Source organism: Melanerpes formicivorus, unplaced genomic scaffold, assembly GCF_026170545.1.
Source record: "Melanerpes formicivorus ecotype bairdi unplaced genomic scaffold, bMelFor1.0.p_v2 SCAF_10, whole genome shotgun sequence".
Classification (NCBI taxonomy): Eukaryota; Metazoa; Chordata; class Aves; order Piciformes; family Picidae; genus Melanerpes; species Melanerpes formicivorus.
In genome coordinates, this window is record NW_027142362.1 from 10,701,765 (window position 1) to 10,713,263 (window position 11,499).

At 61.3% G+C, this 11,499-nt stretch overlaps 1 protein-coding gene across 1 annotated transcript; it reads left to right on the top strand.

Moving 5' to 3' along the window:
* Positions 1 to 1,463: 1,463 nt before the first annotated feature.
* On the top strand, positions 1,464 to 9,684 carry AP3S2 (adaptor related protein complex 3 subunit sigma 2). The gene is made up of 6 exons (XM_068143614.1): positions 1,464 to 1,759; positions 2,290 to 2,381; positions 2,939 to 3,050; positions 4,104 to 4,175; positions 7,975 to 8,082; positions 9,177 to 9,684. Exons 1-6 carry the CDS (start codon positions 1,691 to 1,693, stop codon positions 9,303 to 9,305), a joined length of 582 nt encoding a protein of 193 aa, XP_067999715.1. The 5' UTR covers positions 1,464 to 1,690; the 3' UTR covers positions 9,306 to 9,684.
* Positions 9,685 to 11,499: the final 1,815 nt, after the last annotated feature.

Below are 11,499 nucleotides of genomic sequence, written 5' to 3' on the forward strand. Positions count from 1 at the left end.
TTTGTGCTCTCGGTGTGTAGTCTGCCGGCACCTGTGCCCAGGGCCTCCTGCACCCGCCTTACAGCGTGGGGCTGGCGAAGCCACCACCTTGTCACCTCCTGGCTTCCGTCCCATCCGGGACCAAGCCTGAAAGCCATCACAGCTCACCCAAACCGGTGTTTCTGGCCCCGTGTTGGCCACACCCCAGACGCTAGCCCAGCCCTGCTGCCACCCAGGTAGGTGTGCCCTGCAGACGTCCCACCTGTGATGGGCACCCAGAGTGGGACATGGATCAAGGTGAGTGCACAGCAGGCACCATGGGTGGCCTTGGCCAGAGGTGAGAGACAGCCCCCCTGGGGCAGACAACTGTGGGGAGCAGCCCCATGGCCACCTTGACCAGTGGGGACATGAGGCTGGAGCTACCTTGGCCAGTTAGGACAGGTTGACACAGCAGCCTCAGCCAATCAGGATGTGGAGATGTGGAGGTGCAGCCATCTTAGCCAATCAGGACAAGGACACATGGGGTCACAGCAGCCTCAACCAATCAGAACATGGAGACACAAAGCCACAGCTGCACCAGCCAGCCAGGGTGTGGAAACATGAGGGTGCAGTCATTTCAGCCAATCAGGGCAGGAAAACATGAGGCTGAAGCTATCTCAGCCAATCAGAACAAAGAGACAAAGGGGAACAGCCGCCTCGGCGAATCAGGACGTGGGGATGTGAGAGTGCAGCAGCCTCAGCCAGTCAGGATGTGAGGACAGGAGGCACCTCCACCAGTTTGATGTCCACAGTGCAGTGGGGGGCCCAGACCTGGTCCCAGTGCCCCAGCCCCAGCTGTGACTCACGGTTGTGGATCAGTCACCTCCCTCCTGTCCATCCCTACAGCACATGGAGCCCTTCTGCTGGCGTCCCTCGATGTCCCTCACTGCTGGTGGCTCAGCTGAGCTGTACTTTTGGACAGCACCCACCTGACCGTGGGTTTCCTTACATCCATCTGGGACCATATGGCCTTGGCCCTTCCACGTTCCATGTCCCGCTCCTTACAAAGCACCTGGAGCGTGTGGCGTGTGGGACCCTCCTCCTTTTCCTCCTCAACTCTCGGGCACATGGAGCTGCTCAGACATCTGATGGTCATTGGTCTGCAGGTGGTGCCCATAGAGCAGCCTGGGAGCAGCCCACTCTGGGCCCCATGGAGCGGCTTGGGTATCACGCACCACCCTGAGCACCAGGGACCACCCAGAGCGGCACGCCCCCGAGTCTGCGCTGGGGCTGGGGGTTGCGCGGGGACTGGCGCCAGCTGCCCTCGCTGCGCCGCCCGCAGGGCGCTAGCCCTTTAAGGGTCTGCCCGGCGCCCCGCGCACGCGCCCCGCCGTGGCGTGTCCCAGCGCGGCTCCCGTCGCTCCGGAGCTGGTGCGCCCCCTGGCGGCGCGGGCGGCTGGCGGCACGGGAGCCGAGCGCGTTCCTTGCAGCGGGCATCGGTAGGGGCTGCCCGCGTCCTGCCCCGGTGCGGGCTGGCGCTGCGCGTTCTCCCATCCCCTGGTGTCGGAGCACCGGGCCGATCCCCGACGTGGTGGGAGCAGCTCCGTTGCCCTCCGCCGCGTTTCCGGGGCCGGTGAGGGCTTTCCTGCGGGCGGGCTGCGGCCGCTGGAGCCCTGCTTCTGCTGTCGGTACCGGTCCAGCCTGGCCTGGCCCGGCCCGTCCAGCCGCCAGGATGATCAACGCCATCCTGGTGTTCAACAACCACGGCAAGCCGCGGCTCGTCCGCTTCTACCAGCACCTGGTGCGGGGCCGGGGCACCGGGATGAGAACAGCGACAGGGCCGGGGGCCAGGGCCAGGGATGGAGATAAGGCCGGGACCGGGATACTGGAACCGGGACGAGGGCGGGGCAGGGGACCGGAGACAGGGACATACATGTGGCCGGGGGACCAGAGACGGGGATGAGGACCAGGGACGTGGACGGGACCGGGGACTGGAGACAGGGCTGGGGGCTGCCTGTGGGGCTGATGGCAGCGAGTACCTGAGCCTGGCGTGGGGCTGGAAGCCCTGGGGGCGCTCAGCTGGCGCTGGGGGGATCCAGGGTTGCAGGGGGCGGTCTCTGTGGGGCTGGGGAGCCCCGGCTGCCTCTGCCTGGCCCCAGGGCCTGGTCTCTCGGGATGTCCTGTGGCTGGGTCACCCCCAGGGTGGCTGCTCCTGTGGTGCCAAGACTGGGAGGGAGCTGGGAGCTGCCAGCTCAGGACATCCATCTGGCAGAGCAGAACCATGGCTCCTCCAGGCCCTGCACCCATGGGTGCTCGTCCCTGCTCTCACAGACGGAGGAGGTCCAGCAGCAGATCATCCGGGAGACCTTCCACCTGGTGCTGAAGCGAGATGACCACATCTGCAACTTCCTGGAGTGTGGCAGGTAGATCCCTGCCCCTGGGCCCTGGGGGGGCATTCCCTGGCTGGGGGAGCCCCTGGAATCCAAATGGCCTCTCAGAACCCTTCACTTCCCCTCCATTCAACAAGGCCAAGTGCTGGGTCTTGCACTTTGGTCACAACAGCCCCAGGAACCCCCCAGGCTGGGGGCAGAGTGACTGGAAACTGCCTGGTGGAAAAGGACCTGGTGGTGAAGATCAGCCAGAGTATGCCCAGGTGGCCAAGAAGGCCACCAGCATCCTGGCCTGGATCAGCAGTGGCGTGACCAGCAGGACCAAGGAAGTGATTATCCCCCTGCACTGGGCACTGTTGGGGATACAGCCTGAGTCTGGGGTGCAGTTTTGGGCCCCTCACTCCACGAAGGACATGGAGGGGCTGGAGCAGGTCTAGAGCAGGGCAGCGAAGCTGGCGAAGGGGCTGGAGAACAGGGCCGGTGAGGAGCAGCTGAGGCACCTGGGGTTATTTAGTCTGGAGGAGATGAGGCTGAGGGGATGGTAAGGGTCTGTTCCAGCCTATCCAGTTCCATGATTCATGTCTCCACAGCCTCTTTGGTGGCTCTGACTACAAGCTGATCTACCGGCACTACGCCACCCTCTACTTCGTCTTCTGCGTGGACTCCTCGGAGAGCGAGCTGGGCATCCTGGACCTCATCCAGGTCAGTCTCTGCAGCTGGGTTTACTTCAGGATCTGCCCCTGACACAGAGCCCAGGGCCTCTGAAGTCCCTTTGTATCTGCAGCAGCTCTGTGGGAGCGGCTGAGAAACTGTTGAGGGCGCCGTGGTGGGAAGGGAGAGCTGTGTGGTGTGCAGTGAGCCTAGCTCCTCCTCCTGGACGCAGCAGGAGAAGTCAGTCTGAGTGAATTGCTTTTAACAACAGAATCATTTTGGTGGGAAGAGGCTTTTAAGCTCAGGGAGTCCAACCATTCCCCCAGCACTGCCAGGTCACCACTGAACCGTGTCCCTCAGCACCACATCTCCATGGCTTTGAAACCTCTCCAGGGATGGGGACTCCACTGCTGCCCTGGGCAGCCTGGGCCAGGCCTTGACAGCCCTTTCCATGAAGGAATTGTTCCTCAAGACCAACCTAAACCTCCACTGGCACATCTTGAGGCTAGCTGTTCTTGTCCTGTCACTTATTCCTTGGGAGAAGAAACTGACCCCCTCCTGGCTCCAGGCTCTTTTCAGGGAGTTGTAGAGAGCCAGAAAGCCGCTCCTCCACCTCCTTTTTACCAGACTGAACGATTCCAGGTCTCTCAGCTGCTCCTCACCAGACACAGAGTCACAGAGACCTGTTCTCAAGCTTCTTTGCCTTCTTGCCGTGCCTCAGCCCCTCAGGATGTTGTGGTGATCTCCAGCCCTCTCCAAACACAGCCATCAGCATGGTCCCAGCACTGCAGCAGACTAGGACATGGACAGCTGGGCTTTTCCTTCCAGAACAGCCAAGTCCTATGTTTGGGTGCCCTTGATGGTGTGCCAGGCCCCTTGAGGGGGGTTCTGGGTGTGTGGGCAGCCACCAGGCTGGGCCTGCCTGTGTTTTCCCTGGAAATAGTCCCTGTCCCACACTCAAAGGGAAGGGGAGTGGGGTCCTTGAGAGGGTGTTGTCCCTGCTCAGGGTGACATGTTTCTGGTTGGGGCTCTGGGTCTTTCACCTGTGTGTGGGAAGCATCTTGCTGTGGTCCCCATGCTGCCCTTCCTTTCCCATCTCCTCAGGTGTTTGTGGAGACACTGGACAAATGCTTTGAGAATGTCTGTGAGCTGGACCTCATCTTCCACATGGACAAGGTGGGTCATGGACTTGGTGTGCTCCTTCAGGCCAGCTGCCCCAGAGCCCTGCGTGCCTGTAGGCAGGAGCTGCCCCAGCCTGGAGCTCTGGAGCCTTTTGGGACACACTGTTGATACTACAAGGACATGATATAAGGAGGGGTTGAAGTCCTAGGTGGAGGAGTCAGCCTGGGATCTGTGTATCCTCCTGACTCCTGAGCTGCTCCTGGCTGTGCTGTGGGACCTCTTGGGAGCCTTGTTAACGTTTTACCAGGGCTGCAGGGAAAGCAAGGCAGAGACAATGGGAGTGTTTGGAGTCCACAGAGTGTTTGGTAAACTTTCCTGGAGCCACAGCCTTTCAGAGTTTCCTCTTGGTCTGGATGGAGTTTCAGGGCGGAAACCTGTCCCCTTTGATCATCCCAGAGGTGGGGCTGCAGGCAGCCAGGGCTGAGCTTTGGGAGAGAAAGAGAGTGCTGAGGTCTGCTGGGCTCATGTGGCTCTTGATAAAGGTTTTCTTGCTTTGTTGGAGGCAAAACAAGACAACAGCAACAAAAAAAGAGGGATGGAAAAGACCCACCAAGCCCCCCCCAAACCTCAATAAAGATCCAGAACCTTCCTGTTCTGCTGGCGCCGCCAGCTCGGGGGCTCTGGCAGAGAGGTGGAGTCAGCAGCTCTCCTCAGACCCACCAGGACAAGCTGAAGGTCCCAGGGATGGGTGAGGGAGGACCTTGATTCCATCATTTGCTCAGCTTTGAACTCTGAGCAGTGTTGTGGGGTTGATTCTTATCTTGTCAGCAAAAGCCTTCTTATCGCAGCCGGGGGAGGATGTGCGGGGAGGAGCTGCCGACTCACCCCGGCCACATCTCGGGGAGGATGTGCTTACAGCAACTTGGCTTGTGGCCTGGCCAAGACCTGGGGGCTCTATACCCAACCCACAGCCCTCAGGCAGGAGATGCCCATCCTGGCTGGGGCAGTTAATTGTCCCCTGGGCTGATTTACCCCAGGGTTTGGTTTTGGAGTGAACAGCAATGGCCCTGTGCCCCTCTGCTCTGCTGGCAGCGGGGCCCTGCCTCTGGACTCTCCTGCCCGGAAAGGGCTGGGAGGGGACAGGAGTTGGGAAGGTTCTGATCTGGGAGATCTTGATCTTGGCTACCTTCAGGCTCTTCTGCCACTCAGGCCACTTAGCTGCCCATCCTGAGCTGCTGCTGCTTCCCAGCCTTGACTCTTTGGACTCTCCAGTTCAAGAGAGAGGGGGAACTACTGGAGAGAGTCCAGTGAAGGCTACAAAGATGCTGAGGGGCCTGGAGCATCTCTGTGAGGAGAAAAGATTAAGAGCCCTGGGGCTGTTGAGCCTGGAGAAGAGCAGCCTGAGGGAGGATCTGCTCAGTGCTCATCAAGAGCTAAAGGGTGGGGGGCAAGAGGATGGGGTCAGACTCTTGTCAGTGGTGCCCAGTGACAGGATAAGGTGCAATGGGCACAAACTGGAGCCCAGGAGGTTCCAGTTGAACATGAGAAGAAAATTCTTTGGAGTGAGGGTGCTGGAGCCCTGGAGCAGGCTGCTCCCACCTTGCCTGGATTCTGTATGAGGCTGTAGTGGGCCATGGAGCTGAAGGTGCCATCACAGATACTCATCAGCACTGAGCAGATCCCCTCTGGGGCTGTTCTTCTCCAGGCTCAGCAGCCCCAGGGCTGCTCTCTCAGCCTTTTCTCCTCACAGAGATGCTTCAGGCCCCTCAGCATCTCCCTGGCCTCCAGTGGACTTTCTTCAGCAGCTCCTTGTCTCACGCAGCCCAGCACAGCCTTTCATCTTTCCTTGCTGAGTCAGCAGCTCCCAACAATAACCCAGGGCAGATAATGAGTTTATGGGTTTGTGGTTCCCTCCCTGAAGCAGGCTGTTACTGGAAGATGGTTGAATTATGACAGTGTTTATGGTTGCCCTGTAAACACAGTGCTGCCAGGAGAAAGTTGAGAGAGATGAGGCAGGAGAACCTGCTAGAAGGGCTCACCACAGGCCCCCTCCTGCTCCAAGCAGAGGCAGAGCAGCGAGGTGCGCGGGGTGACCGCCACCTTCCCCGGATACCCCCGGCCCTGGGGCCTCGGCACAGCCCTCCCAGCACGAGCAGCTCCCTGCCACGGGAGAGCATCTGGGCTGCAGGAAACGTTGCTCCAAGCTCTGGCCCCGGTCCAAGTTGGAGTGAACTCAGCAGGGCAGAAATCCCAAGCAAGGTTTGTTTTCCAGAGCCAAACAAGGCACTTCCCGAACACGCTGTGTCCTCTGCGGGACCTTGCAGCTGTGGAGAGGGCCTCACGTCCTCCTCGAGGTACCAGGAACAAGCAGGGGCTGGGCCCTCCTCTGAGCCTCCCCCTGGCCTTGTGGCTCCATCTTTCTGAGGTTTGAAAAGCGCTGGTGGCCGAGAAGCACAGAGCCAGCATCCCTGTTCTGCTGCTCAGCGGGGACCCAGACCCGTGGCAGCTCCCATCCCACACAGCCTGTGACGTGTTCAGTGTGAGGAGAACCCGGGGCAGCAGTTAACAGAAAGTGACAGGAGTCACCAGAGCTGCACCCAAAGCCCAGCCAGGAATTGCAGGGCTGGAGATGTTCACGGGCAAAGTATCTTCGCCACGCATCAGCACGTTCCTGCTGACGTTGGCCTCATGCCCCGTGATCCAGCTGCGTGCCTGAATTCCACAGCCCTTCTGTCTGAGCAGAGGGCACCACCATCCTGGCACAGCTCCAGGCATACTGATGGCCCAGAGACAGGCCTGGCAGCACTGGAGCCCTTCCTGGCATCGGGTGGTAGCAGGACGCTGCCATGGCAGTCCCCATCAACCAAACCCCATGCCAGATGTGTAGAGAGAGGAGAGGGACAGCGAGGGTGGCCAAGGACTGGAGTCACAGAATCCCAGCATGGTGTGGGATCAGCTGGAAGGGACCTCTGGAGATCATCCAGAGCAGGGGCAGGGGCACCCACAGCAGCTTGCCCAGCATCACAATGGCCAGGGGGAGTTTGGAAGCTCTCCAGAGAAGGAGACTCCACAACCTCTCTGGGCAGCCTGCTCCAGGGCTCCAGCACCTTCAACACCAAAGATGTTTCTTCTGTTCAGCTGAAAAGTTCTGGGTGCCTGTTTGTGCCTATTACCCCTTGGCCTGTTTGGGCACTGAGAAGAGTTTGGCCTGACCCTCTTGCCCCCCATCCTTTATCTCTTGCTGAGCACTGAGCAGATCCCCTCTGGGGCTGCTCTTCTCCAGGCTCAACAGCCCCAGGGCTCAGCTGTTCATTCTTTCTGTGTCTGTCACAGTTGGATCTCTCCAGGAAGAGTGAAGCTGGCCTCTGGCCTGGCTTTCCTGGTAGGAGAAACTGGTTCTGGGAAGAAGAGTCTGGGAGGTTTCTGCTGCCCTGGAGGTTTATCTCCAGGACCTTTTCCTGGCAGGATCCTCCTGTGTGACCCAATTCCAGCCCAAGAAATGATTGAACTGTATCTGGAGGTGTCACATCTGGGATGTGTTGGTGGCTGGGCCTGACTTGGCCCCTCCTAGGGCTGCCCCATGCTGAGTGGGTGGTGTTTGCCCCATCCCCTCTAGAGCCAGGGTGGCAGCAGTCACTGGGGCTGTGGGACTTCCTAGGCTGAGGACCAGCTGGTTCCTGGGGCCAAGGGGAGGACAGGGATGGATTTGTGTCCCTCCAGAGGGAAATGTCAGTCCCCAAGGTGCTTCCAGACCAGGCTGCAGGCACTGGCTGCTGCTGCTCTCTGCCCCTGAGCTGGGATGGGTTCACAGCCTTCCCCACCCCCCCTTCTCATCCCTTCCCTCCCCTTGCAGGTCCACCACATCTTGCAGGAGGTGGTGATAGGTGGCATGGTGCTGGAGACCAACATGAATGAGATTGTGGCACAGGTGGAGGCCCAGAGCAAGCTGGAGAAGGCTGAGGTGAGCAGCCATGCCCCACAGGGCCTGATGTCCTCCAGACTGTGGGCTCTGGGGCACAGGGGGCGTCCCCAGTATCCCCAGTCTGAGTGCCTGAGTCCTCTGGGAAAGCCCTGGGTGCTGTTCAGAGTGCAGGAAGCAGCCCAAGTGGGGAACTGACCATTCCCATCAAGGTTAACACCTGCAAAGTTCCTTGCCCCTGCTTGTGCTGTTGCTGTGAGGGTGCAGCCACGCTCCTGGTGTGGGCAAGCACCATGCTGCCCATCCCATCCCATCCCATCCCAGTGCCATACTGGCCACAGGACTGGATCCATCAGTGAGGTGGGAGGTGGGTGTGGGAACTGCTCCCTGTGCTGAGCTGCATGTGGTAGGACATGGGGCTGGTGGCCATTGGTCCCTCCTGATGGTCATTGGTCCCTGATGGCCACTGGTCCCTCCTGATGGTCACTGGACCCAGCTGGTGGTCATTCATCCCTGATAGTGGCCATTGGTCCCTCCTGATGATCATTGGTCCCTGATGGCCACTGGTCCCTGCTGGTGGTTAGTGGCCACTGGTCCCTGCTGATAGTCATTGGTCCCTGATGATTGTTGGTCCCTGCTGATGGCCACTGGTCCCTCCTGATGGTCCCTGGTCCCTGCTGGTGGTCAGTGGTCCCTGCTGATGGTCCCTAGTCCCTGCTGGCAGTCAGTGGTCCCTGGTAGTGGTCCCTGGTCCCTGCTGATGGTCCCTGGTCCCTGCTGGTGGCCCCTGGTCCCCGCTGGCGGTCAGTGGTCCCTGGTAGTGGCCCCTGGTCCCCGCTGGCGGTCATTGGTCTCTGCTGATGGCCCCCGGTCCCCGCTGGCGGTCAGTGGTCCCTGGTAGTGGCCCCTGGTCCCCGCTGGCGGTCAGTGGTCCCTGGTAGTGGCCCCTGGTCCCTGCTGGCGGTCATTGGTCTCTGCTGATGGCCCCTGGTCCCCGCTGGCGGTCATTGGTCTCTGCTGATGGCCCCTGGTCCCCGCTGGCGGTCAGTGGTCCCTGGTAGTGCTCCCCGGTGCCTGCTGCGGCTCGGGGGTCGCTGCGGTGGCTGCTGGTGGCCACTGGTGGCTGGTGCCGGCAGGGAGGTCTGTCGGCCGCTCCGTCCCGCGCGGTGTCGGCGGTGAAGAACATCAACCTGCCCGAGATCCCTCGCAACATCAACATCGGGGACATCAACATCAAAGTGCCCAACCTCTCGCAGTTCATGTGACCGTCCTGCCGCCCGGGCTGGCTTCAGAGAGGCTTCCTCCCCGCTGGGCGCTCCGCCTGGGGACCTGCCGGGCAGCGGCCGCGGGGCTCGGTGTGAGCGCGGCGGTGCTGCACATCGCCAGGGAGCTGGGCCCTGCGCTCCCGACGAGGGAGGCCTCGCTCCTCCCTCCCTGTAGAGGGACACGGCCTCTCCTTGCTGTGGGGAAGAGCCGGGTCCTTGCTCTCCCAGCACTTTGGGGTTCCCAGGCGTGAAAATCCCCCCCGCGGGGGATGGTTCCTGCAGGAGCCAGGGGTGGTCTCCTCCATCCTCCCTGTGCCCACCCTGGTCCTGCTTGCTGGGTCTGGGGAGTGTGGGGACAATAAACCGCCCTGTGACCCTGTGTCTGTGCCTGCTGCTTGGGGGAGCACGGGGGTGGGAATCTGGGGGGATTGGAGGTCACTGTGTAGCTCAGGGGGGCCTGGCTGGTGCCCAGGCTCCTGGGTAGGGTGGAAATGGGGCTCTGGACATGCCTGAGGGCGAGCTGGGGGTGCGGCAGGGGGGGCTCTTGGGAGCTGGGGTGGAACACGGTGGCCCCTCAGGAGGTGGCACTGTTGCCCCCTGCTCTGGGCCTTTGGGGTCAGGGTCGTTGTCATCAGCCTGTGATGTGCTGATGCCTCATGTCCTCCTGTCAGCCCTCTTACCAGCCTTCTCCTCCCAGCCATGCTGCCAGCCCTCCTGCACTCTCTGCCACAGTGCACCCCTGTTCTGCTGCCAGCCCCATTTGGCTCAGTGGGTGTGGGGAGGCTGTGGGGCTGGGACTGGTGCCCCCCCAGCCCCAGGGAGGAGCAGGGCTGTTCTGGGACTCCCAAGAGGGGGTGGTTTCAGGGGTCAGGCCGGGCAGGGAGGGCCCTGGGGGTTGTCCTTGGCTTCTCCACGTCAGCTCCATCTGGTCTCTGGGCTGACTCAGGGTCCCTTCCCCTGCTTCCCCTTCTACCCCCACCCCCCAGCTCTGTCTCTTCCCCTGGCAGGGCACTCGTGACTCTGCCTGGAAGGAATTTTCCTTCTGCCTCCCCTTCCTGCAGCTTAACCCTTCCCCATCTGTCCAGAAGCCATGCAGGAGCTGGGCAACCTGCTGCTTCATCTTCTCCACCAGCCCTCCTCCTCCTGCCTAGAGCAGCTTGGGGAGAGAGCAGTGAGAGATGCCCCAGGCTGGGTCCTGGAGGCTGGGTCCTGGTGGCTGGAAGGGAAAAAATCTGTTTTGGCTCATGGTGAGCAGTTCAGTGTGATGCCCACATCCTGCTCTGCTCCAAGGGTCTCAGGGTGGTGCCCATGTCCAGCTCTGCTCTGAGGAACTCGGTGTGGTGCCTGCATCCCGCTCTGCTCCAAGGATCTTGGTGTGGTGCTCATGTCCTGCTCTGCGAAACCTGGTGTGCCCACATCCTGCTCTGCTCTGAGGAACTCTGTGTGGTGCCTGAGTTCTGCTCTGCTCTGAGGATCTTGGTGTTGTGCCCACATCCTGCTCTGCTCCAAGAATCTCTGTGTGGTGCCTGTGCCCTGCTCTGCTCTGAGGATCTCAGTGTGGTGCCCACATCCTACTCTGCTCCAGGTCTGGGACACAGGGGTGCAAGGTGTGGTGGGACTGGGTCCAGCAGCCCTGGGTGCCATGGGCCATGCCCACGTCCAGCCCCAGTGCAGGATGTGTCTGGGCACAGATGCTTCTCTGTGGGGCTGGAGTTTGGGGCTGGCACCTGTCCCCATTGTCCATCCCAAGCCAGGCCATGCTTTGGCACCCATGACTGTGCCAAGCTCAGCTGGGGTTTGTTGCTCCCCAGCTTCTGCCCCCCTCCATGGCAGCAAGGCAGAGGGAAGCAGATGATGGAGGCTGGCATTGTCCCTGCTGCTCAGTAGCCCCCAAGTCCTGTCCTTGTCCCCATCCCCAGGCTGTGCCAGGAACACTTAGGGGCCTGGCTGCCTTGGGGGGGGCTGCACCTCACAAATCTCTCTGTGCCCTGACCACAGCCCTGAGAGTGCCCACAAGGACCAGGGACACTCCTGAACTCGCTGCTGCTAGGGCAGGGGGTGCCAGGTGGGGTTGGGGCTCAGGGTGGTGGGCTGGGGGGAGTGAGCCAGGGGCACACCCCTATCAGGGACTCCTCCCGATGTGCCTGGTGCTGCGGGGAGGGTGCACAGTGCCTGCTGCCGGGGGACGCAGTGC